Source organism: Pelodiscus sinensis, chromosome 1, assembly GCF_052426305.1.
Source record: "Pelodiscus sinensis isolate ZL-2025 chromosome 1, ASM5242630v1, whole genome shotgun sequence".
Classification (NCBI taxonomy): Eukaryota; Metazoa; Chordata; order Testudines; family Trionychidae; genus Pelodiscus; species Pelodiscus sinensis.
The window spans coordinates 187664459-187692082 of record NC_143052.1 but is presented as its reverse complement, the minus strand read 5'-3'; the positions used below and the strand labels follow the sequence as shown (position 1 = coordinate 187692082).

General features: G+C 43.8%; 1 protein-coding gene and 1 long non-coding RNA gene across 5 annotated transcripts in view; one reads left to right on the top strand and one right to left on the bottom strand.

Moving 5' to 3' along the window:
- The window catches only part of EVA1C (eva-1 homolog C), an 82116-nt gene that overhangs the window by 9513 nt on the left and 44979 nt on the right, over window positions 1–27624 (bottom strand). For all 4 annotated transcript variants that reach the window (XM_025186120.3, XM_006126095.5, XM_025186119.3 and 1 more), the window contains one exon: window positions 8787–8930. In XM_025186120.3, the coding sequence (XP_025041905.2) occupies window positions 8787–8930 (144 nt within the window). The remainder of the gene's footprint in view (window positions 1–8786; window positions 8931–27624) is intronic.
- On the top strand, window positions 1151–27624 carry LOC112546272 (uncharacterized). Its single transcript, XR_012897952.2, has 3 exons — window positions 1151–1288; window positions 26936–27085; window positions 27488–27624. It is a non-coding gene; the product is annotated as an uncharacterized LOC112546272 (long non-coding RNA).

The window sequence follows — 27624 nt, the reverse complement described above, 5'->3', positions numbered from 1 at the left end:
CTCAGCAGTGCAGACAAAGTCTTAGTGAATGTCTACACAGCAGCTGTGAGGGTGCTTCCCAGTGTGGGCAGACAGACATAGTGTCGCCATGGCAACATGGCCGGCTACTCAGGCTAGTCACCTGAGCACAAGCCTACACGACTCTTTAGATACATAGCTTCCATCAACCCTGCTCCACAACTCAGGAAGGTGGTGTTCTTGCAGCAGAAGAAATAGTCCAGTCACTGTGAGTGGTGTCTACACTATGGAGTTATGCCAACATAGTGATGGCATTGTAGCTAAGCCAATATAGTCCCTGCAGTGTAGACAGGGCCCTGGCTCAAGTTAGTACACTTGAGTTACTCCTCTTGAGCTAGCTTAGCTTGAGTGAGTGTGAGCACACTGCCAAACAACACCTGAGCTACACAGAATGGTTGGATTCACAGCTGATGGATGTGGAATATAGGCTGTGGCATCCCCTGCAGCATTCCTGCTCTAAAGCTATTACCACCTGAGCTTCAGACTTTGCTCAAGCTCTGACAGGCAAGCTACAGATTTTTGTGTGTGAAAGAATCACAAGATTCAGCCCTGAGACAGGGAAAGATGAACAGGCCTAAACCCTGAGGTGGGTGCTCTGAGAGAGATCTGAAAGAGGACAGAGGTGCAGCTAACCCTATAACCAGGACAGATATTATCTATCTGAATCTTGAGAGAGGAGAAACCACCAGATCACAGAGGAGGAGATGAGAAAGAAATTCTGAGGCAAAACTAGAACCTCTCTCAAAGTCCATCCTTTGTGGACTTACAATTGAGAAGCCACCTTTCTCTGAATGTAGGCATTCATTACTACTGTGATGTGCTACTGGAGTGAGTCAACGTGGCCTCCTACTGACCCAGAGGAGGAAACTCCCACAGAAACCCCTTGGTGGGCGGTGCCAGAACCACCCAGCCCCGCCCACAGGAAACAGGAAGTCAGGGCTGAGGGTATAAGAGGAGCTCCACACTCAGTTAGAGCAGGGCAGAGGCTATTCCCCAGCGGAGGGAGGATTAGGTTGGGCTGCCTGGGCCACTGCCGGGCCCTGAGCACTGGCCTAGACCACCATGGCCGCTGTTGGACCTGGATTATTGGACAAGGCTGCGGAAGCCGTTGCCTGGGCCCACAGATTTACCTGGACCCCCATGACCCTTGCTAAGTGCAGCCAAGTGGGCTGGACTGCCTGTAGCCTTACCCACGCAGGACCCCAAACCTATGGACACACTGCTGGTGCCTCTGTCCCCAGCCGACACCAAGGAGCAGCCGCCGAGCCAGGTAGGCCTCCAGGGGGAACAGGTGTTAGAGTGGTGTTATAATGCTGATTTGTTTATAATGTTTATAATGTAATTGTTGTAAATAGGATGTGGGTAAGGTGCACACTTAAAGGAGCGGTTACTGCCATCAGTAACTGAAAACAAAATGGAGTTTCTGGATAGGACAGTTGAACTTTTCCTGCCTTGAGTGTCTTCACTCAGTACCACCATTGCACCAGACACGCAGATCCTTTGCACCCAGCCCGAAATTGTGCACACCACCCTACACAAGTTTACAATTTACCTGCCAAAGGTTCTAAAAGAAAAGCACAGCACTCGGGGCGGCTGAACAAATGGAGGTCAGCTGGGCAGCGCATTGTGGCTCAGACCCCCGCTAACCCACTGACCCGGATGGCGTGTTACGGCTTGGAGCCCCGCTGACCCAGTGGCTGCGGTGCTGCCACTGCTAGGGCGAAGGGCTGGGATGCAGTGGATTGGGTGGGCCTTCATCCCCCCCCTGCCAGCCCCTTCCATTGCATGGCAGGATCTCCCTGTAGGGAAAGAAGCTCCTGTGCTTGTCGGCTCTCCACCAACAAGGAGACCTGACCCCTGGCTCAGCCTGCAGACAGGCCTGGGCTTTGAACTCTGGACCACTTAACTGTTTTTGAACTACTTGTTAATAGATTGCTGGCCCGCTCTTACGCCGGGCCCAGCCTTCTAAAACTGCTGCTCAGGCTGTACATGCACTGTTTAACTGTCTGTTTGTCGCTCTGCCCTGATCCAGGGCCTGAGCTTCTACTAGGGTTGCCAGGTGTCCGGTATTGTACCAGACAGTCAGGTATTTGCACGCTCTGTACAGTAAAAAAAATCAGATAATACCAGACATGTGTAATGTCCAGTATTTTCTGATTTTTCTAGCTGTGCACTGGACGGAAGCCTGGCGTGGGCTGGGGGAGCGGTTGGGAGTCCCAGCTGGGAGGCGGGGCTGCTATTGCTGCCGGGAGCCGTCAATTGGTTGAGTGTGAGGAGGAGGGGAAGCCTCCTCCTTGCTCCAGCGTCGCTGGGAGCCTGCGCGGGACAGGCAGCAAGTGCCCAGGTCAGTCCTGCTCCCTGCTGGCCAATTTGCTCACCCCCCACCCCTTTCCCAGCCGGCCGGTTCTCCCCCACCTCCCCTCCTGATCTTCCCCGGCCAACCCCCCTGTACTGCACTGCCCCGCCCCCAGCTCTGCTTCCCGCTGGCCCGTTCCTCTTCCTTGTCTCCCCCGGCCAGCGCCAATGCTCCTCTCCCTGCCCCTGCCAGCTCTGTTTCCCTGCTTCCTCCTGGCCCCCCCGCCGTTGCACCCCCTCCCACCAGCTGTGCCTCCTGCTCCCTCTTCCTCCCGCCCCCCCCCCACTACTGCCCCCTGCCAGCTCTGCTTCCAGAGCCCTTACTCCCAGCCAGCCCCACCCCCTTCCATCTGGTCCCCTCTTCCCCGATATCCCACGGCCAGCCCCCTCATGACCAGCTCTGCTTCCCGTTGGCCTCCCCCATCTCCTCTGGCCAGCCCCGTTGCTGCCCTCTTCCCCCCCCGTTAGCTGTTTCCAGCCCTCTGCCCCCACCTTCCTGGCTGCCCTCCCCCCCAATTAAGCATATTCGGGGTTTTTTTTAATGATTACCTGGTAAGGGCTAGGTTCTTGGAGGTTGTGTGTGTGGTTTTTTTTTTTTTTTTTTTTCTCAACAACTTTGGTCCTCCTCCCCCCCCTTTTTTTCTTCAACAACATTTTTTCCCTGTGTTTTTTTGGGGGGGAGAAGGGGGCTTGGTATTTTTCTTTCAGCCATCTGGCAACCCTAGCTCCTACACTGTAGTGCAGAGTACTGCCTAAGGGTTGATTTGCTGCCATGCTCGTGAACAAGGGCATGACCTCTTTCACTGTGGTTTGACCTGCAGTCAAGCCTGAAGCCCTGAACTTCAGTGGCTCCCAGTGAGTCAGCGAGGCCTCCCTCTGACAAGAACCCTTACAGCTACCAATTCAGTTCACTTTGGCTGCACAGGTAAATTGCTTTAGCAACATAGAACATGATTTACTGCAATAATCAGAAATTTCCAGGGAGAGATTTGCTTTAAAAATAAGCTTCCATCCTTGTGTATGGAATTTCAATAATTCCAAAACTCTTATTTTCTCATGGCTACTAGAAGATCTGTAAAATAATTAGAGCTGAAAAGCACTCGCTAAAGCTTCAGATAGCATAGTTTAGTAGTGCTTGGCAGAAAAAAACTGCAAATGTGCCAGCAACGTAGAAGAATGTTATCTGCTACCTGGTTGGTGTGTCTTTGCAAAACCACTACAATGATTAATAGTGTGCATTATCTTACAATAAACACTCCCCTCGGCCAACAAATAAAGAATAAGGTGTCATAATTATTGGTGGCATAATAAAAGGGAATTCCAATAACTCACTTTTGTAAATACAGAATTTACGGTCAAAGCATATTCTGTATTAGCTCCATGGCAAGCCTCCAGATTCTTCATAAAAATAAATATCAGTCTTAGTAATTCCTCCTACCTGAAGACCAACATATGAGGGTAGACTCTTAAAAGCTCTAAACCATATCTTTAAAAATTCCCTATTATGCCTGCAAGGAACCTGCCTTCTAGATAATCCATCGATGATCATGGTTTCTATGATCTTAAGAAATATGGCACTGTACAGTTATGATAAAAATCCATCCGAAAATGCCTACTTATTGCCAACCATGCAAGTCAACTCTGAATACTGCTTACTTGGGCATCTCCCATGGGAAGACCTGCCAGAGGTAGAATCAGGAAACTCCACAATATTTCCCAACTGAGTTAATTTAACATATTCCCAACAGGAAGGGGAGGAGATTGCAGCTGCACAGAAGGGAAGGGGTAGGGAGCACAGCTTTCAAACCCATGAAGCCCAGGGATCTTTGGTGATTGCCAAAGAGTTAAGACTTCCTTTCCACTGGCAGCACAGATTGCTGCTATGGGCTTCGCCTGTTATACCAGTGTCTTATTTCAGTGCTTAGACCGAGGGTAAGAAAGAGCAGAAATGGAGAGAGTTAATGATACTATTGTAGTTTCTGTAGTGTAGCTATAGGGGCCTAATCCAAAGCTCCCTGAAGAAATCATTAGAACAGGCATGTCAAACTTGAAGCCTACTGAGGGCCGCACAAACGAAAACTGATAGCTCTCAGGGCCACCAAAGAAAATGTACTTCTATCAGAAAGTCATAATTTTTTATTATTATGTTTTAGGTATATTTTATAATTTTTCAGGTCTTGTTTTAACATAATTTAATAATTGATATGTAAAACTTATTTGCCCATATAAAATCATTTTTAATTTAAATATAAATATAAGGTACTTTTAAATTTTGTACATGATACATAGCTTGTTTTGTTGAAATAAAAACAAGTATAGACCATGGTCAATCAAATAGAACAGGCTTCTGTGAAAATTTCAGATACTTTGTAAGTTTGAGATTTTGCATAAACATATAATATTCATGCAATTGCAAAAAAAATGACATTTCTTGATCTAAAATTAATATATATTTTGTGATTTTATTTGGGAATAAATAACAAAATATTAACAAAATATCCCCCCCCCTCTCGCCCAGAGCCAGGCACTCCTATATCCTCGTTATAACCCAATTCCCTTCCGTTCCCCCAGAGCACCCCTCCCTGCTCTAACCCAATGCCTCCCTCCTCCCCCAGAGCCAGGCACTCCCAGCCCTCTCCCCCAACCTAATACCTTCCCCCTCCTACAAAGCCAGGCCCCCCCTAACCTAATGCCTTCCCCCTCCACCGGAACCAGGCACTCCCAGAGCTCCCCCCTGCAACCCAATGCCTGGGTCCTGGAGCCGCCACCACATATTTCTTCCTCAGGCGCTGGGGCAGCATGAGCACAGCGGTCAGCTGTGAGCAGGTGCTTGATGCCTGTGCAGAGCGGCTAGCCGGCTTTGAGCACGTGTTGGAGCGCCCAGTGCAGAGCAGCCTGGCCAGCCGTAAGCAGTCACTGCGGTGCCGTGCACACGTACTCTTGAATGGCTAGCGGGCTGCAGTTTATTCTTTAATAAAAATGTAGTGGCGGGCTGCAAAAAATGTTGATCGGCCCACCAGAGGCCTGTTTGACATGCCTGCATTAGAAAGATACCCACTAACTTAAATAAGGCTATATGCACGCTACCTACAGAAGCTAGCTACAGGCAGTCCCCGAAGCTACCTACAGAAGCTAGCTACAGGCAGCTTACGAACGGGGCTTTCTCGCCCCGGAGGTCGAGGTGGCGGATTGCTACCCGCGAGCTCCGGGGCGAGAAAGCCCCGTTCGTAAGCTGCTCCGGTGCCCCTGGTCTGCTGGAGACCGTCTCCGGGCGGGTTCCCGCGCTCAGAAGTACGGGGAACCGCCGCTGCTGCCGCTTAAGTCCCGGTGCCTGTGGTATGCTGGGGACCGTCCCCAGCAGACCACAGGCACCGGGACTGAAGCGGCAGCCGCGGCGGGGTCCCGCGCCTCTGAGACTTTGCCAGAGCAAAGCCTCAGAGGCGCGGCACCCCGCAGCAGCTGCGGCTCTGCTCCCCGTGTCCCTGGTCTGCTGGGGGGGGGGGGGAGGCGCAGCTAGTGGGGCCCCCCCCCCCAGCAGACCAGGCTTTTGTTTTGGACCCTGGGGCAGAGCAGCTGGGGCGCTGCTGATTGGTCCTGCAGCGCCGCTCTGGGCACTACTGGACCAACCCAGAAGCACCCCAGCTGCTCTGCCCCAGGTCCTGATTCAGCCGCTGCTGGTCAGTTTCAGCAGCGGCTGAATCAGGACGCCTGGGGCAGAGCAGATGGGGTGCTGCTGGGTTGGTCCAGTAGCACCGAGGAGCGGCGCTACTGGAGCAACCCAGCAGCACCCCAACTGCTCTGCCCCAGGCGTCCCCAAGTCAGCTTCTGCTGAAACTGACCAGCGCTGACTACAGGAAGCCCGAGGCAGAGTTGCTCTGCCCCGGGCTTCCTGGAATCAGCTGCTGATCAGTTTCAGCAGCAGCTGACTTGGGGACGCCTGGGGTTCTTAAGTTGAGTCTGTATGTAAGTCAGAACTGGCGGTCAGTTTCAGCAGCGGCTGAATCTGGACGCCAGTTCCGACTTACATACAGATTCAACTTAAGAACAAACCTACAGTCCCTATCTTGTACGTAACCCGGGGACTGCCTGTACTTTCCTTCTGATTAGATACCATCCTTAGCTGACTGCCAGAATGGCAGGATTTTGTAGCCTCTGATATTTTGGGAGCAGCACTGTCAAAATAAACTGATTACAGGGCAAGAGCATTGATCAGGACATGTAAGAGAATGAAAACACAGGTATGGGGATGGAAACTAAAGGGGAAGTAGACTACATTATTAATTATTAACTGTAATGGAGGGAGCTAACTACCTCGGCTCCCAATACAAAAAATTTATCTGGATTTAAAACAGTGTTAATTGACCTCTGTGCCAAATAGCTGCTATTCAGGGTTGGATCTTCAGCTTCTCTCCTAGGATTTAGCTTCCTCCCTCCCAATTAGGGTTGCCAGGTGTCCGGTTTTGAACCGGACAGTCCAGTATTTGATCTTTCTGTTTGGGAAACGAGTTGAAAAAATGTAAATGTCTGGTATTTTCTAAATAGGATGTAATGTAGATTGTGATGTAATGTCAAGTATGATCGGTATTTTTGTTGAACCCATCTGGCAACCCTACTCCCAATCCTCTGGCTCCCTCCTTGGTGAGGGGGATGAGAGAACACACGGGAGCATCATCAGCCTAATAATGTCCCCCAGTTATCTCATAGGTCTCTTATCCCCATTCACCTTTGGTAGTTGGCCCCTCTAAGCCTCTCACCCACGCTGAACAGTAGTCGCAAGCGGTGTCAATTACAAACTCATTTATACACTTACAACTTTCAAATCCTGTCTTTGCTTCCTATTTATCTAAAACGAGGCCTCCAGGATGCTGCTAAGGAAGTTGAAATAACCCTCCAGGAACTTTGTCAAACTTACCCTGAGGGAAAAATTCCTTTCTAATCCCAAAATCTGGCACACAGTTAAACAATTTAACTATACCTCCACAACAGAACAGGAAGCAGCAATTACCGCAGAATTGCTGCTGCACACTATGATGAAGGAGGGGAAAGATAATAGAAACAAAGCTGGTGAACGGTCCCTGACGTGTTCCTACCCTCAGGCGTGGGAAATGAAGATGTGGTGTGATAGGGGGAGGTGCTGCAGTACCCCCCAGGTTTTCCACCCACCTTCCCCACGCCCAGGGGCCGGCTCTGCTGCAAATCCACCGTCAGCTCCACCAGCCTCAAGTCCCAGCCTCTGAGTGGCTTCTCCAGGGTCCTACCATCCCGCTAACACTGGCTCTGGAGGTGCCACTGCCACTAGGGGTCCCACTACTGGCCTGGGGCTTTGTAGCTGCCTCCAGCTGAGGCTAAGTTGCCAACTCTCCCAGACTGGATGCCATTTGCAGCAATGGTGTCTCGTCCATGAGAGTTGGCAGTCCTAGGTGTGACCCCAGCCTGGGGCAGTGAGGGGCACAAACAGATGTGGGGGGGGCACTGCTCAGCACCGCACCCTAAAAATAGTTCCAGTGCCACTGTTCCTGCCCCTGGGGCTAGTCACCATGGGGAAAAGGAGGGTCCAGAGCTCCCCTCGGTGTCTTGGACTCCCTACATGTCTCTTACCATATCTTGGCTCTGGCTTCTGACCTGGCTAGGGGGTGGAACCTTGGGGAGGAGAGAGAAGGAGCAGGGGATGGCAGAAGGAAGGTTGAGAAGTGGGCAAAAATTCTTTGTGCTCAGGCCCTCAATAAATCTTATTCCACCTCTGGCTGCAGAGGTAGCTGCACTGGTGCACACCTGTTGTACTTCCGTGAAGATGCTGCTACTCCGATGGGAGGGCTTGTTAATTCACCTCTGAGAGAGATGGTGGCAGTTTGACAGGAGAAGCTCTCCTGTGGACGTAGCACTGCCAACGTTGGGGGTTAGGTTGGTGTAACTTCATTCCTCGTGGGGGAGATGTGTGGGTTTTTTCACCTACTTGAGCAAAGTAGTTATACCAATGTAAGTCTGTAGTGTAGCGCTGGCCTGAGAGTTTACCCAGGAATAAGAAAATCCTCTGTAGGGTAATAGGTGCCCAGATGGATTGTATTTCAGGATCAGGGCCTTTATACAGCTCTTTTATTATGATTAAGTGCTTTATAAAGGCTGGATTTTCTTTACTTTACTCTGCCGTAGCTGAAATATGTGGAATACAATTTAATGACTTAGTGCATTTGTCAAGCACATATTTTAATGATTGCAATTTATGTCCTATAGATTTCTAGCTCTGTGATTGCGCCTACATCTTAGCTACTTAGTCAGGTAAATACAGCTGCTAATAGGAAGGCCACGTGTAGGAATCCAGCTCTGGGTATGTGGGTTTATACACACAAATTTACATTAGTATGCTCTGCAAGTAGAATGAGGTATTTATAATGATCATTATAATTTGCTCTTACCACAGGCGTAGCTGACATTAAGATATTTTTTCACTCCAGGCAGGCATGGACTTCCAAAATCATTGTTGTTGACAATAACTTTACATCTCTGTTTCCCATAACATCTCCTTGATAATACTTCTAAAGCTGCATAGGATATACAGTCTGAAAGAAAAAAAATCTGAAATGTTGATTATATATTTATCAAAGACAATATCTACCACATGCATGCTATACAGGCAGTCCCCGGGTTACGTACAAGATAGGGACTGTAGGTTTGTTCTTAAGTTGAATTTGTATGTAAGTCGGAACTGGCGTCCAGATTCAGCCGCTGCTGAAACTGATCAGTTTGAACAGCGGCTGAATCTGGACGCCAGTTCTGACTTACATACAGATTCAACTTAAGAACCCCAGGCATCCCCAAGTCAGCTGCTGCTGAAACTGATCAGCGGCTGATTCCAGGAAGCCCGGGACAGGGGCTTCCTGTAGTCAGCCACTGGTCAGTTTCAGCAGCGGCTGACTTGGGGACTCCTGGGGCAGAGCAGCTGGGGTGCTGCTGGGTTGGTCCAGTAGTGCCGCCGCTCCTCGGCGCTACTGGACCAACCCAGCAGCACCCAAGCTGCTCTGCCCCAGGCGTCCTGATTCAGCCGCTGCTGAATCTGACCAGCAGTGGCTGAATCAGGACGCCTGGGGCAGAACAGCTGGGGTGCTGCCCGGTTGGTCCAGTAGCGCCCAGAGCGGCGCTACGGTACCAACTGGCAGCGCCCCAGCTGCTGTACCACAGGTGTCCGGAGCAAAGCCACGGAGCACGGGGGCAGCGGGACAGCACGGGGGCAGCGGGACAGCCCAGACGCGCCGTGGCTGTCCTGCTGCCCTCGGGCTCCGTGGCTTTGCTCTGCTTTGCTCCCCGTCCCCTGGTCTGCAGACCAGGGGGACGGGGAGCAAAGCGGTGGAACACGTGGGCAGCGGACAGCCCAGACGCGTCTGGGCTGTCCGCTGCCCGCGTGCTCCACGGCTTGGCTCTGCTTTGCCCCCCCCCCCATCCTCCTGGTCTGCAGAGCCTCGGAGCGCGTGGGAGCCAAGCCTCGGAGCGCGTGGGCAGCGGACAGCCCTGTCTGCTGCCCACGTGTTCCGCCGCTTTGCTTCCTCTCCCTGGTCTGCTGGAGACCAGGGAGAGGAACGGCCCGTTCGTAAGTCGGATCCGCGTAACTCGGGGACTGCCTGTACTTATGAACCTGAACCTGCCATCCAAATTCAGTGAAAATATCCATTAATTTCAAAGATGTTTTACCTAATCGGACTGCAGAATTAAGTATTGGCTTTGTTCATTGAATATAAATTTACCCTGCTAACTTTTACATTTTCCTTGTATTTATTAGGACCTGGGATTTGTATTCATGTTGCACATCAAAAATATGCTCCCAGTATCAATAACATTCCATCTGTAGTAATTTTATAAAAATAAACTCATCCAACTGGATTCTACATTGAAGGTGAAATAAACTGAATAGGAAAGTTTATATATTATACCTACATGCTTTAATCTACTTCAGAAAATGTACAATAGCTTTAACAAAACCAATAGAAAAAGTACATTTTTGTCTTGGTTTTTAAATACAAAACCTTCTAAAATTGGAAGTCAAGAGAAGCTCATTGTTTTCTGGAGCTCTCTGCTCCCAACAAATGTTATTTCATGTTCTGCCTGGCTTTCCATAAAGGATGGGTGCTTTCTTTTTGGAATCTCCAGCTGGACACTTTGAAGAGGTGAGAAATATTTTACTCCCTTTGATCACAAATGTCAAACAAAGTATCTTTTTCCTCTTTATTTCCCTCTGGGTTGGTTAGTGCTACTTTGGAAGAAACATTCTTATGATCACAAGAAGTTTAAATAAGTTTTACAACAGATTTGACAAATCATAAATCAGTTACCTTTGAAAAGAAAATGGAGACTTGATATTGAGGTTTTTGACAAAAATCAAAATTTGAAATCCAGAGAATGAAGATCTGTAACTTATATAATTCTTTTAAATGCAGACCAGACTTAAACAACTATGAGCAACCTGAATTCCTGAGTAGCCAGTCTTAAGATCACATTCATTTGTTTTGTTTGTTTTTGCAAATGGCTAAACTTTAATTTGCAAAATCTTCTGACCACAATACACATGTCTGTCTGTCTCACTCTCACAGCGACATTTTATAAACTCGGGGCTGACAAAAAGGAGGCAGAGTTTTGATTCAGTGACTCAGCTGTTTTAGTCTCCATGTTGGTGTTTTTGAACCTTGGAATACTTAGATTATGTGAACATTTTTAGGGCTGTTTCTGCAGCAAAATATTTCATCTTGGCAAGTAAGAAAGCAACTAAATGTATTGTAGAAGAGATATCAGATGACCCATACAGGAACTGCTCATGGTAATAATATTGTTCTTGAATGTTTAATTATATTTTCTACATTTCTTGCTCTGTTTTTAATTGTATTTGTATGAATGGTGCTTTATAAGAGGCTCAAGCCATTGGTTTGCTTATTTCATTCAAGTACAATAACATAATGAGTACATGTTTAATTTCAGGTTTTTTAGGTGTTGGTTCATGTTGCTGTTCAAGTTAATAGCTCCTTTTAATCCATATTCATATTGACTTTGGGTTAGGCTCCTCTACCTAAGCCATTCTTGGCACATCACATAGATGGATAGGGCTCTTGGCAGCTAAATGGTACTGAGGAAATTCCAGAATCTGCTTGATTTCATGTTGGGTGGATCCATTCCAACCTCTCATGCTAGTTATTTGTCCTTTATTCTTTTGCAGGAAGGTGTAGTTTTTCTATGCCTTACATGAAAACTATTTAATTGCTCTCTGTAGGCTATCCAATGTTTAACAGCTAAACAATTCAGTTCAAAATGTTATACCTCTTCATGTATACTTTTTGTGTATGCTTGTTATCTTTCAGAAAAATTCTGTATAATTAATATTAAAGAGTACATTTTCAAGAACAGCCTCAAAATGCACTCCTGCAATTTTGCTCATGCAAATCTCCCCAAGCAGAAATTACACAGATGAATCAAAGAGATGCCAAACCAGGCAAACCACATATGCTTTTGCTGTTCTCACATTCAAATTCAGGTTTTTGAATGCACCAAATGGCAGGTACAAATTATGAGATTGGACTGAAGTATCTTTGAACTCATTCATCTGGGCCAAATTTTTATTCTTCTCTTGATTGCTGCGCCAACTTGTAGTTGGTGCCTAGTTATTTTTCTTCTGCCATCTATCATGTTGTATGTTGGTTGTCTCACCTATTTCCTCTCTCTTTCTCTCCACTGTCCATTCTGAGCCTTTTTCTCTAAAGGTGCGTCTATAAAGCACCCTAATCTTGAAATAAGATACGCAATTTGCGCTAAGCAAATTGCATATCTTATTTTGATTCTATTTCAAAATAGCTTATTTTGAAATTTGGCACATCTACACAATGTCAAATTTCAAAATAGTTGTGCAGTGTAGATGTACACTAGGGCTACGTCTACACTGGCACCCTTTTCCGGAAATGCTTAAAACGGAACAGTTTTCCGTTATAAATATTTCCGGGAAAAGCGCGTCTACATTGGCAGGATGCTTTTCCGGAAAAGCACTTTTTCCGGAAAAGTGTCCGTGGCCAATATAGACGCGCTTTTCCGGAAAAAAGCCCCAATCGTCATTTTCGCGATCAGGGCTTTTTTGCGGAAAAGACTACTGTGCTGTCTACACTGGCCCTTTTCTGGAATAGTTTTTCCGGAAAAACACTGACAATTTTACAGTAGATAGTCATTGCTTTTCCGGAAAAGCAAGCAGCCAGTGTAGACAGCTGGCAAGTTATTCCGGAAAAGCGACTGCTTTTCTGGAATAAGTGGCCCAGTGTAGACACAGCCTAAGTGTTCTTTCCCCTGTATGTCTCTAATAGTAGTTTTGCCTTCTGTCTTTCATTCTTATTTTTGTTCTTTTACCTTGTTTTTTCATGCTAGACCTTTTAGTCCACTCTGTCCTCTTTTTGTCTCCAAGTTTCTCCACTTCCTTGTTTCATTTCTTTCCCCTCTCTCTGCTGCCACTGCTATGTGTTCTCTTTTAGGGCTTGTTTCACTGCTAAAAAAGTACTCTTTTTACCTCAGGGTAGCTAACATACATGAGCTATCATGAAGTAAAAAACAGGGAGACCAGGCACTTTAGCTTTACGTGAGGTAATCCAGATGAGGTCAATTCTATATCCCCAGTGGGGGTATGATCTCACCTAGTTTACTTCATGGTAAATCTGAAGTACTTTGTCCTCACGGTGCATCTACTGCAGGCTAGTTCATTCATTTGTGTCCTTAGGTGTCCCTTTGATTTCATACCCTACACACTACTGCAATAATATTTGTGCAAAATATACCTTGTGAGGTGCAATATGAAAGCTAAAAATATGCTGAATAGTAATATATAATTATAGTAATATAATTTTATAATGCATATGTTAACATTATAGGTAAACTTAAGAATTCCTTCTGCATGTTACTAGAACATGTTTAAGACTAGACAGTCTTGCCTAGGTAAAAGGTGATAAACAGGTCTGTCCTAGACAAAGGAAAGTGTGAATTAAGGTAAACACACATGTTAATAATAAACAAAGCCACTGCACTAAACCAACAGGGTTTAACCTGATCTTGAACTCAAAATACAGAGAATTCACACAGCTCATACACCCCAAACAGACACTGAATCTCTAGTATGACAAAGCAGAGGCCTTTGGTGAAGAGGAGACGTGGGGGCTACGGCCACATGACACTCGCAGCCCGAGGAAAGGCCGGGTTTTCCCCTCTTTGCCCCAGACCCTGCCTCTCCCTGCCCCTGCTCTGCTCCATTGTCTCCTCATCCCCACCCTGCCTTTGCATCCCCACCCTGCCTCTTCCCTTGGTGGGCACTGGCAGTGAGGGTCCTTCCCCATACTCACCAGTAGCGGTGGGGGAAGTGGAGCAAGGCGGCCCCCAGTAGCTTGGTTTGCTTCCCTGGCCAGAGCATGCCGCTTCCCACCAGTGAGTGTGGGGCAGGAGAGCAAAGCTGCTGGGGACACAGAGGGCTGGACCCTTGCTGTGGGCATTTCCTCCCACTAGTCACCCCACCAGCTGCTGGCTGGCTCCTCCCCATATGTCGCCCTGTGACAAAGGCATCTTTTGGAGGATATAAAGAACAGAGAGCGTCTCCATCTTGATCCTTTACCTTAGGAGACAATGAAACCAAAGGATTTAATCTCGGTAATAGATCCTGGCCAAGGTGGCCAGTAAATGTCTGGAAAGGAGACTGACAGAAAAAACATTGTTAGCAAAGAATACCTTGCTAGAAAGTTTTCATCTTCTAGAGGTGTGTTTTTACTTTTATTTGCTTGTAACCATTGCTACATCTAGCCCTGGTACTCGGCGTCACTTAAGACAAGCTCTTCTGTTAATAAACTTGTTTTGCTGACATTGTCTATCATCAGTGCTGGGTAAGTTCCCTAAGGTGTGTGCTGCCAGAGCCTGCAGGCTGGACAGTTTTTTCTGCCTGTGTAAAAGCAGCAAACCCATAGCTTTCTCTGGGAGGGTCCACTGAGAGGGACTGGTTCCTGCAGCAGAACAATTCTAGGGCAAATGTAGAGCTCCCATCAGCCTTCAAGGAGTAACCAAGTTGGGGAAAAGCCTGGGTGAGGCTTGTGGGCTGCTGGCAGACTGATGGGGTGAGAGAACTGGACCAAAGCTGCACAGTCGTAAGGCTCCCAGGATTACAAGGCAAATGGTGACCAAACCCCTCCCTGGCCTGTCTGAACCCCCAGTTGTCACAGTGTTAGCTATCCTGAGTTAAAAAATACACTTCTGAAAGGAGTGAAAACAAGGCCTCTTTCCCTGAATCACTAGTGCTACAGGGCTCTTTGCAGGATGTCTCTTGCCATAAACACTACAGGGATCACCCTCCCCTCATTTAGCACCACTAAAGAGGAAAAATAAGCATAGCTTAAAGGAGATTTTGAATGAGGAATATTCCTATAGGAGATGGGTTAGTGGGAAAAGTGTAGGCGAGTCAGTCAAAAATACATAGTAAATTTAATTTATCATATTCCTACTTCTGGGATAATAATCAGAAAAATAAATCAACTTGCCTTCAGTAATGGAAAGCAGAATAATGTACTCTTCAAATGAGACATTAATTCAAGATTGTGCAACCTTATGATATTTCTGGCAACAATGGGTTAAACAGAGTAAGCGGACTCTGTTCTGCAAACATGATCTGTTTTCCAGCTACAAAGCATTTTTTCAAAGAGTTGTTTGTTTGTGTTTTTTTGAGGACCCAGCTCAGCAAGGAATTAAAACAAGTGCTTAAATTTAAGCATGTGAGTGAATAATTCCACAAATTCAATGGAACTAAAGTGTATACTGAAAGCTAAGCACATGTGTAAAAGCTTTCCTGAACAGAACTGAATTTAAGTATGAACTAAGGTTTGAACGTAAGCACGTATTTTTTCTTGAATGCCTTAATATTTCAATAAGTATGTGCTTGCATAGCTTGCTGAAACAGCACTTAAATGTTTGAAATGAATTGCAGATTGGCAGATCTGGAGGCAGAAGTCTTCCATCTACAGAATATGGACAGTACAGAAAGTAGGAGTATAATCATCTCCCTGCTGCCAGTTTACTTCATCCCAATCTCAAGGGACCCTCTCAAGAGAAAGAAGACAATTAATTCTCTCTGCTGAGATTGCCAGATAGGTGCCAATAGGGTTTTGTGAAGCGGACATTTAGCTGAGTGAAACTGGAATATGGGACCTCAAAAAGGATTTTTAATATAGCTGTAAAATCAGCAGTGACCTTAGTTATTTAACAGATTAGAAAGCCTTGTTTCCGAAAGAAGGGCTCTTTCAGCTCATAATTAGCTTTAGTCTGAAATGTTTTGGCATGCAAATTATACCTAGCCACTGTAGCCATAAATTGTTCAGGATTTAATTAGTAGCAATTCTTCTTCTGATGTCTAAAAGCTTCTCACATTACAGACTGTATGCTCTTTCCCCTCCCATCCATAACCTGCAATTCAATGGAAAGACCAGCGCTGGCTCTAACAGCAATTTTGGAGCTAAGCCTGTGAAAGAATGTTCTTCACTCCTTATCCACTGCTGTCCAGTACTACCCCACCGCTATGCTCAGGGCCCTGGTCGGCCCACAACATTTTGGCACCTGAGGCGGGGAGCTCAAATGATGCCCCATACCCTCTCACTTGGGCCAAAACTTCTTCCTGTTCTGCTCCTCTCATGGCACTGCTCTGCTACCTACCCCAATAAAGGAGAACTAGCTACTTAAAATGCCTTCTTCAAAAATTTTAAGTAACACTTAGATTTCAAATGCCTGAACAACAAATATAACTTTTCTTGTCTGCATAGTAAACACTGGCATTTTTATCTGTTTGAATAATCAAAGTGGTGCTTTCCCTGCTTTCTTGGTTGCAAAAATTTGAACTGCTTCCTGAAGGTCCACAGTCTGGACCAGTTCATGCTCTACTGAGAAGGTTGCAAGGCCGACAAGCCTCTCCTGTATCATTGTGGAGCGTAGATGTGTTTTTTCTTAACTTCAGCTTGGAGAAGCTGCGTTCTCCACTGGCAACTGTTACAGGAAGTGTTAGAAGTATCCTCAGAGCAACAAAAGCATTTGGAAAGAGGGTGATCATCTTATTTGTGCACATATATTCCAGAGCAGCCTTTGGAGTTGATCCTGCTGAAATGTATCTTGAAAGGGCTTTCAGTTCATCACCTAAATCACTTGCATCAATATCGTGCATGTCATTATATGTCAACACTGTCTTAGTGTAGGTCTTCTTCAGGTATAATGAGTAGATTTGAAATATCATACAACATCCCAAATATACTGCTGTGTTCCTTGAGCTGCATGAAACGTTCTTGAACTGACTGTATTGCACAATGTAGCACCTGGTTAAAGAATTCAACTTTGAATTGTTTGGGGTCTCTTATGGGATTATCCCGTGCCTTGTAATTAAAATGTCGTCTTCTTTGGTGACTCTTGTATTCTTGAATGGGTGGGAAAATAGCTTCAGTGTGAAGTTCCTCTGCCAACTTCTATGCACTCTTCAGAACGTCTTGAAATCCCTCATTTGACTGGTAAGACTGTAGGTATGACTTTCCTTTGTCCAATTGTTCCATGGCTCCAGATATATCAAAGTCAACACCTTGGAGTCTCTTGCTTACATTTATTTCAAAACAGTATGTCATGCCACAACACTAAGCCACACAGACATTTGAAGTTATGTATGTTTCTGGTGATTCCATTTCCCTCTGCCACTGTTCTCCCACGAACTGCTCCTGTCATAGCATTATCCTCCATAATGGCAACTATGGCATCATCTATCTTCCCAATTTGGTGTTTGATAGGCTTCATAGCCTCCACTCTACTTTCTCATTGTGTGGCACTCAGTGGTTTCAGTGTCAGAGAGGATGTTCCCAGATGTTGTTTCAAAATTTGCCATCGATGAGTTGATGCAGAGAAAAATATATAGATGCTTTGAATTACATTAAAAAAATTCAGCAGCATCACTAGAAGCTGATGCTGCACCAGAACTGCACAGGACAAAAAAAGCTCAAAGGGTTTAATCCCCCCCCCCAGTCTGGCACCTGAGGCGGCCACCTCAGTTCACTTCATGGTAAGGCTAGCCCTGGGGCCAGCCTAATGATTATGGGGAGGGTTAATGAAATGATTTCATGGGCTGCACCTCAAACATAGACCCATTTCACTTAAACTGTAAGCTTTTTTGTGTGTAGGAACGTGTCTTTCTTTTCTTTTCTCTTTTCTTTTCTCTTTTCTTTTCTTTTGTGTTTGTATAACCCCTAGTACAATAGGTTTCTGTCTCATGACTGGGGCTGCTAGATGCTATGATAATAAATACTGTACACATGTTTATGGGGGAGGCAGGCCTCACCAACTTATTGCAGAATTAAAGGCCTGCAGCTTGGTTCTTTCAGCCCTGGTCATTGGTTTTCATGACTTGATGTTCTCAAAGCTATTTCCTTAACAAGAGCTAGTCAAGATTTATAATCTTAAATAAACTGAAAGCAGTGATTTCAAACTGTCAAGTCAGGATGACTCATGCTTTGCACAAACCAGGTGAGTCAGGAGACAGGAATTGATGGGGGGGAAACAATGCAATTCTGGAGCATGTTAATACTGGAAATTCAAAGATGGATAATAACACGGCCATTTATGCAGGAGCATATTACATGAGGGTGCGGCTATACAGCACAGTTATTTTGAAATAACTGACCTTATTTCAAAATAATGCAAGCGTCAACACAGCAATTCCATTATTTTGCAATACATTTGAAATAATGGACGGCTTATTCCAATTTCTGTAAACCTCTTTCCATGAGGCATAATACCTATCCTGAAATAGCTATTTCAAAATAGCTGTAGTGTGGATGTTTCACCACTGCTATTTCAAAACTGCTCTGCTCCAGGGTCATTCAAAGTAATTATTCCCAGTGACTCCAGGGGCTGTAAATCAAGATAGCACGTCTATAATAGGGAAGCCTGCCTCGTACTAATTTGAGGCTTCCCTGTAGTATAGACTTTCCTGTAGCGTAGAGTATTTCTTCCAAAACAGTTTATTTCAAAATAAGTGCACAGTGTAGATGTACCCTGAGGCTCAACTTGTACATCAGAAGACATTCAGTGATGTTGCTAGCTGTAGCAAATACATGGAGTGCATTCTATTCATGAATATATTCCTGATACATTTCTGTTTCAGATCCACGTATGTGAGTAAAAGCTCTAAACAGTGCTAAAAATGTCAATAATAGACAAACCATACCTTGCCTTGGATGTAAGTACAGCACTCAAACTTTCTGAAAGATTGATCTCTCTTTTGCAAAGAAACAGGTTACATGCTTGTGCAGACACCCTCAGTCTCAGGCAGGATCATCTCACATTTTGGATCGGTGTTCAAGTGGATCCAAGTTCAGACTCTAGCAAAAATTTTGCTACGTATTTAGCAAAATTTTTATCAAATCACACTCTCTAGTTCACACGCAGAAATTTGCCAGCATATATATGAGGGACAGAATGTGGAGTTCCCCATTCTTTGGAGGGTGATAACACATTAGTGATAAGTAGGTGGTGTTTGCTGCAGACTTCTCAAATGCTTACCACTGCACTTTGCAGAGTTCAGTGTACAGAATGTTTAAAGGGACTTATTTCATTTTAAATAACGGTACCTAGAATACATTTTCATGTAGTTCAGAAATCTAAGTGTAACCCACACACCTTCTGTGGGTGGTTCACTGACCCATGTAGTGGCACTTAAACCACTTACAGAGAGAGAGAATGAGTGTGCTCTGCAGCCTTAGGTAAGAGCCAACTGGCTTCATAGCTCAGGCTATAAAGCAGAGGTGGACCACTCCAACATTTTGTCAAGTGGTCAAAGGCCGCTCTTCTATGGAGGGAGTGCAGGGTCTTGGATGGAGGTTGGGTGCAGAAAGGACCTTGGGGTAAGGGACTGGAGTGCAGGAGAGGGTGTGGAGTCTAAGAGGGAGTTTGGATAAAGGAGGGAGTTGTGATCTAGGACAGGGACTTGGAGTGCAGGGCCCTGGAGGGGGTATGGGTGCAGGAGAGGAGTCTGGACTGGGGGAGGAATGTAGAAGGAGATGCAGGGTCTGGGAGGGTGTTGGGACCTAGAGAAGGTGGGAAGAGGGACTACAGAGCAGGGCTGCCAAAGTTGGTACGTTCTTACAAAATTGGTACTATTTACCTCCTGTTGCACGTTTGGTACGACGCCTGATATTTTTGGTACGTTTTAGGAATTTTGTGTTAATATTATAAATTTTTGCTCAGAAGCCTCTAAGTTATAATTTTATGTTCCACGCTCATTTTTAAAACGTTAACATTTCTTACATCTGATACATATTCATTAATATCTTTTCGGTTTATTATGCAAATGAAGATTGGGGAGAGGAGACTGTGGCTGTGTGTATTGTGTAATGTGATGCAATCATGTGATGTATTCCTCCGCTTCACGTGGCCGCGTCACTGGCCCTGCCGCCCTGGCGTCAGTTTGAGTTGCAGTGACGCAGTTAGCGCTGTATTCCAGTTACTCGGCATTGTTTGCTTACTTTGACAAGTCCTTTGTGAACATTTTGTGTTTTCACGTTGTTTTTTGTGAACCCATTATGAGTGAAGAGAAAAATATGGATATTCGTTCAGATAGTAATAAGGATAACACTCCTAAGAAAAAGAAACAAAAGTGTACCACTTCTTATGAGAGAAAATTGCCATCAAAATTGTTAATACATGAAAAATTTTCTGGCTGGCTAGTAGTTAGTAAATACAACTCAGGTAAAGGTTTCTGCAAATTATGCAATTGCGAAATTGCTAGTAGTTTAAGTCAAATTGAAAGACATGAAAACACAGAAAAGCATCAAAAAAACCTAAAATCTACAAAACAAACTTCAAAAGTAACTGACTTTATGAAACCTGGTCCATCCTCTATTCACTCAGCACAGATAGCAGCTGCTGAGCTTAAACTGTGTGGATTTATTGCAGAACACAATTTACCTATAGCCCTTTTGGATCATTTGCCTGGCCTCATTACAAACGTTTGTCCAGATTCAAAAATAGCAAAGGATATCAAGTGTGCTAGAACCAAAGGAACATACATTTTTTCTAATGTGATCGGTGAATATGACTTCAGTAACCTAGTATCTAAGTTGAAGGTGACAAAATTTTCTCTTATTATTGATGAGACAGATATTTCTACTATCAAGCAACTTGTTCTGATAGCTAGACATTATGATACTGAAGTTCAAAAAACAGTGGACAAATTTCTAACACTTTTAGAAATTAAAGACACAACTGCTCTTAAAATTTCATTAACCGTAATGAAATCCCCTTTGGAAACCTAATAGGATTTGCCAGCGATAATGCTAGTGTTATGATGGGAAGCAAAGGAGGAGTCCAGCATCTCTTAAAACAGAAAAATCCTCATATCTTCATACAACCTTGTGTTTGCCATTCATTGCACTTGTGTGCTTCTAAAGTCTGCACTGCACTGCCACATTATTTAGAAGAGTTAGCCAGAAATATTTTTTCATATTTGAGCAATAGTCCTAAGCGCCTAAATGAATATAAAGAATTTCAAACATTTACAAACACCAATCCTCAAAAAATTCTCCACATTAGCTGCACAAGATGACTTTCCCTTGAGCAAGTGGTGAAAAGAAGTTTAGAACAAAGGCCTGCACTTTTATTGTTCTTTACATCTGCTGCATTAGAAGATGGCATTCCTATGGCTTCAAGAATTCTAGAGGGATTACAAAATCCCATTACAAAAATTTCCCAGAAAGAATTGCAAGAATTTCAAGTAAAAATTTTAAATTTCTATGTTTGCCTTACAAAGCAGATGTTTCAGCGCTTTTTATCTTGTGAATTGTTTGCAAAATTGGAGTTGCTTGAGGCATTGGACCCACCTAATGTTATTGAGGAAAGGCCACTATTATCCCACTAGTTATGAAATTTTCTAACCTAGTTGATGAAGAACATTATGAACAAATAAATAAAGAATGGAGGGAGCTGACAATGCAAGATCAACCTCCTAATGCTGAAAAAATGCCTGAATTTTTGGTTTAACATATCTCAAGAAAAATGCGGTGATGAATATCGCTTCTCTCTGTTGTCAAAATTTATGATCAATCTTCTTTCTTTGCCTCATTCTTCAGCAGCTGCTGAAAGAGTTTTCTCCTTACTCAACAACATTAAAGTTAAAAATCACGCATCTCTGAAAATGTCCACCTTAAATGCGTTAATAAGATCTAAATCTTTACTTGAAGACATTAACTGCACGACGTGGAATCTTCCAAAAGAGCTTTGTGATAGAATGCAACAAAAGATGGTATAGTAATGAAGCAGTTGATGAAAAAGTTCTCTTTTAACAAAATATAAGGTATTTCCTCCATTTCAATGTTTTAGTAAGATGTAATGTAAGTTAAATGTATTTTTTCCTGTTTAAGATGTTTTATAGGGTTTATATATTGTTTAAAATTTGGTACGTTTTTGTGTGTTTTGGTACCTTTTAGTGAAAAGTTTGGTACTACAGGCAGTCCCCGGGTTACATGGATCCGACTTACATCAGATCCCTACTTACAAACGGGGTGAGGCAACCCCGCACTAGCTGCTTCCCCCCAGCAGACAAGGGAGACGCGAAGCTAGCGCTCCCCCCAGCAGACCAGGGAGACGCGGAGCGGCTTTTCTCAGCAGACACCTCAGCTTGAGAATAAAGGACTGAGGGAAGTGAGGTGTGGGAGAATAAAACTGAGCTCTGGAGAAATGTTTGGTTAGAGTTTCCCTTACAATATGTTCCAGTTCCGACTTACATACAGATTCAACTTAAGAACAAACCTACAGTCCCTATCTTGTACGTAACCCGGGGACTGCCTGTATTACAAAATAAATTTTGGCAGCCCTGCTACCGAGGGTTTGGTGGCCTGGGGTGGAAGTTGGGGGGGGAGATGGGGTGAGGTGCCAGAGGCAGGCTTTGGCTGGGAGGCACTTAGCTAGGCGACTCCCAGACAGCATCCCTGCAGGAACCTGAGGCAGGCTCCCTGCCTATCTGCTGCAGTCCCAGGCAAGTCAAAATGGCTGGCTGCTCCATGTGTTTCTGCTCTGGAAGGGGGAAAGGGCGGCGGCTTCACAGCCTGCCCCTAGCAAAATTTCTCTGCACCTATTGGCCAGAAATTGAGCTGCGAGATTTTGCTGGGTGGTGGGGGCAGCACACGAAGCTCCAGCTCCAGCTCCAGTCTTCAGAGCAGAGAGCAGCCAGCTGTTTAAAGCGGCATGAGCTGCTTTATGGTAAGAGTCTTGCTGAGGCAGTTGCAGGCTTGATCCGGCCCATTGGATGCATCTTCCTCACCCCTGGTATAAAGGCTCATGTACTAAGATCCAGAGGTCCCAGGTTTCCCCTTCTACAGTTTATCCATGAAACAATCTGGTAGGTATACAGCAATTCCTGCAGTCTTTATACTAGGCCCTGAAAATGAAGTATTTTTCTGAGTTTATTCACAATAAGAAATGCTACAAAAGTGCTCCATGTCTTTATATATGTAAATAATTAATTAATAAATTACCAGTGGATGACCTTCAAAAATAGGTAGCACAGTTCCTGAGTTTTGTAGGAGTAATGAGGCTTGTATATTGTAAATTGTTTTCCTTTACATATCTCTGTACATCAGCTCTTGACAAAAAAGGCCTTTCTTATCTTTTGAATTTGCAGCAAAATGGTTACAAGTTTCCTTTAATGCACTGAATTATCCCTTAATTGCTGGCATTTAAATGTTTAGCAACTTCCTAGATTCTGGTTGCATTTAACTGTTCATAATTTATGGAAATTAAAAGTATATAATTGTAACTGGGTGTGTGTACTCGAGTTGCCTGCAGTGATTTGTACTTTTACTTCTTTAGAGTATGTTCTCATCTCCGTGCACAAAGGGCTACATGTATAAATCCCTCACACTAAGAGGACAACATACATAGTAAGAAGTAAGCCACAAGCTTTTTGGCAATTATTAATGAATAAATGATTTAGGACCATGTTCTTCCCTTAGGAACATGCACACAATTCCCACTTACCACAGTGGGAACTGAGCACACATATCTAAGGACATTAGTGCTTCAAGAAATGTATGCACATGATCAATAAGGGAGAACAGATGTAGTCTGTGTAAAAGTATGATTTAGTATCTTGATCATTTCAGCTAGGGGCTATCTATTATCCAACAGCCTTTCTTTCAAGTACTTTCATGTGTTAATAAGAGTAATTTATTAATTTAGGAGTGTTTGTTGACCTGAATCTTCCTTGCACTCTCTATGGTAACCTATGCTTTGGCATAATGCCTTATTTTCCTTTAGCTAATAAATTTTCTCTATTACATCTTGTTCCCATTCATGTTACTAGGAATGAAAAATAAAGGTTAGAAAATACAATGCTGTACACAGAAACAAAACTGCTACAGACTCCTGGATTGGCTGAGACCAGTTAGTAACTTAAAAATATCTGGCACCATGAATTTTTAAGCAAAATTGTGCCTCATTAAATTGAGCTTCTCATGTTCTCATTTGTCATGTCACTTTCTATATATATTTGCCATATATATGCTAAAGATCATTAAAATGCATTTGTACAGACATTTTTTTCCTCTCTAGTTACTTATGTCATCTGTGATGGAAAGGAGGAGTGCTGGCCAACACTCGGTGACTAAACTCAGGTAGCCAGGAGGTGTTGGCAGGGAGCCAGAAGAACCAATGGAGTACAGTGCTGAAATTTGAATGGTAAAGATTACTTGCTTGCCATTTTGTGTGTGTTTTTTAAATCAGGAGTTGGGGGAGAGAGAGGATGATTTAAATCCAGGCAGGACTACCATGCCTCCAAGGAATACTGGGCATGGAAATAGACTAGACTGTGAGGGGATTGTGAGTAAGTAGGGGTAAATGTATATTTAGTTGAGAGGTTATTTTCTTGGTTTTGTGGTTTAGTTAAGCTTCTCTGTGTGAGATTCAGATGCCTTCCCTTTCCCATTCACCATATCTAAGCTGCAGCCCAAAGAGACAACGTTTCTTTGTATTTTACTCTGTTCTTTTCTCAGTTGCTCTGTAACATCTAGGTATGCTTTATCAGGTATATCTTTTTGTATAGTTAATAAAATCACCTTTTTAAGGTGATGACTTGATTCTTGTGTCCTGAAAGGTAACAGGAGGTCTATGTGTGTTCCAGTCTAGACAGAGAGGTCAGCTATCAGAGATTACAGTTTGTTTTCTGTGGCTTCTTCCTTTTTCAAGCTCTGTTGGGGTAAAAGAGCTTGGGGTTCCCCCCCTTGAGAAGAAGTTCAAGTGTTTCTTCCTGGTTTTCAGGGTTTTAATTCACTTGATGGTGGCCATGAATCTGTAAACTTGGGGAGTTTTTGTAAGCAGAAGCGTATAGAGGTAAGGTATTTAAGGTTTTTTTTTTTGTGGGCCCCCAGAGTGCTAGAGGGGGAACCACTGTGACATGCATCGTAGTATCCAATCTCCTCACAATCACAAATGGATTGTCTTGTCATAACACAACTGTAATATAGAGAAGTATTAGCTTAAGTTTACAGATGGGGAACTGAGGAACAGGATAGATTTATTGATTTGCCAAGGTCACACAGAAAGAATATCTGAGGCAGGAACTGAATACACATCTCCCCCATTCCATTTACCTATTAGACCATCCTTCCTCCCCACTGTTACATGCATCATATATAGGGCCTATTTCTTGTTCCTTGTGCCCCAACAGCTCCTACCGAAATCAATGAAAATGTTGGGTTTCCAGGAATGCGGGATTGGGCCTACAGAGGCTAAGTATTTTCTTATATATTTTTTGACTTGCCATTATTTCTAAACAAAAATAAAATTCTGATATTGCTCCACCCAAGATCCAGGACAGGACTCTGATTTCAATGGGAGAAGGTCTGAAATTAGCAGTAACAGTTTTGTAAATATAGCTGTGTGACCATGTTAGCCAGTGTCCCCATGTTCTCTGGAGTCTGTATGCAAAATGGAAGAACAGTACCAAAGGCACAACATTTTCTCTTTCATCTTTTCAGGGCATTCACTTACAAGTCTCTTTGATCCAGCATAATTTTAATTCTGTCCATTTATACACTTTTGCTGCCCACCCCTTCACAAAATAGGATTTTAGTTTCTTCTGTTAGTACAGGTGTTTTGATATATATGGTAATACAACAGATATAATCTGTAGATACAGACATTCACAACCACTTCTAAATCAAAATATCTGTCTGGATTTTACACCATACATCTCACCATGATCCCTGGCAATGTTCCCTCCAATATTTTCCATCCATACACAATACATTTTATTATGTGTACCAAGGCATGTGCAGATATAGAAACACATACTACCATCTGTGAGTAGTTGCAGGCACTCTATTAATGAGAGGGAAAGGGGCATGCAAGTGCTCAACTTACAGAGAACTCTGGTCCCTTGGTATCCAAGTTAAGTAGATCAGTCAATGTGGAGTTTGAAACAAATCTTTCTTTTTATTTATTTTTTTAATAAAATGTACAAATATATCTGGAGTTTTTGTCCTTTTTGCCAATGGTTAATTTGTGCTAGGGCTTGCCAGGGCTGAACCTCAGACCTCGAGGCTTGGCAGTTCTGGCTTGTTGCATCAGTTATGAATGTAAGAAAATCGCTTGAGCCTTAGCACTTCTTTCATTACAAATGACACACTGCTTTCCTCCCTCTTATTTGACCTGACTGTATTCTTGGAACACAGGTAGGGGAGGATTTTCAAGAGCACCCTGTGTTAGCTTCACTCTGCTCCTGTTGAAGTCAAGTGGAACCATGACCTTCACAATGTAGAGTGAGACCAATACTTGTGATGTCCCGCTGAAGATGTATGGGATATATTGATATATAAACACTCAGGATTCAAGAAACTTTTCCTTTTATTCCATAATAGTCTTCTGCTGGGTTTCTTACACCTTCCTTTAAAGTAATTAGTGCTAGCCAATGTTGGAGACAGTATACCAGGACAAGAAGGACCACTGATATGATCCAATATAGCAGTTCCTATGTTCCCTTGTTAAAGGCATAGGAAACTAAGCATGACTTTGAGCATTTCCATAAAGTCAACTGGGACCAAATCCTCAGATTTTTACCACCTGCCATGCCTGCTTAAGCAGTGCCTTTGGAGCTGGCTCTCAGTGGGGCTAGTTCCAAGAAGCAGGAAAGGCAAGGCAGAATCAATAAAAGGGCTCAACTCAAATAATCAGGACAATCACATCTCAGACTTTAGGATAAGAACAGCTTTTCATATTATTTTCATTCTTCAGGGCTGGGGAATTTAATAACAGAACATTCAGCATGGCCTAGAGGATTTGTGGCTTGTATTTATGTATGAGAGAGTATACTTTTTGCTTCTGTTTTTAATTTTAAAAGTTATGTTCTTTATCTGGGTTGCATTAGAATCGAGTCTCTAAAAATCAGTCAATTGGCTTTACCAAACTGTTCATCAAAAAGGGAGAATGTAGAATACATCAGGCTCGATTCTAAGCTGCTTCTTGTAATGAGTTACTTATCAACTCTACTCCATGTGTTTACAAGGTCACCAAAACCTAGAAAAGATTCCAGTTAATTCAACACCACTGGTGCTTTGTCCCATTACTGAACAACTGCACAGGGTGAAATCCTGGCTCCAATGGAATCAACTGAAGTGTTGCCATTGACTTCAGTAAGACCAGCATTTCACCTCAGGTAATCTATTCCTTGATGTAAACTAAAAAGTTCCTGTGTCTTCATTATTAGGTAAAGAATGTAATTATAATATTCAAAGGTCTAGTGCTGATTAGCGCACAAACTCACACAGCGATAACAACAGGTGTGAATTACAACTGATTTAATTGTTGTGATGCAAGTCAATGTGCAGGCACTCTAATTTTGGAATAAAAATAGCAACAATTAATTGAGCTAAAATCATTTTGTTATTGTTTTTAATTACATTGACTGTAGTCAATTGCTGTTCTACCATTTGCACTGACAGAACAAAATCAGTTTTAGGAAATCAATCTCATTACATGGTACAAGTTTGCATGTAGACCAGAGCACCCCAGGCTTTTTGCTTTCTTGACATTATTTTAATTAATTCTTTCCTCCCAGAATCTCAGACAGCATGGAAGACCCTCTTTTGAAGAGCAAAATGTCATCTTCCATTCATACATGACCTCATATGTGCTGCCAATTTTTACCACTAGAGGATTTAAACCATTTGCATAAAAATAATCACAAGCTTTTAT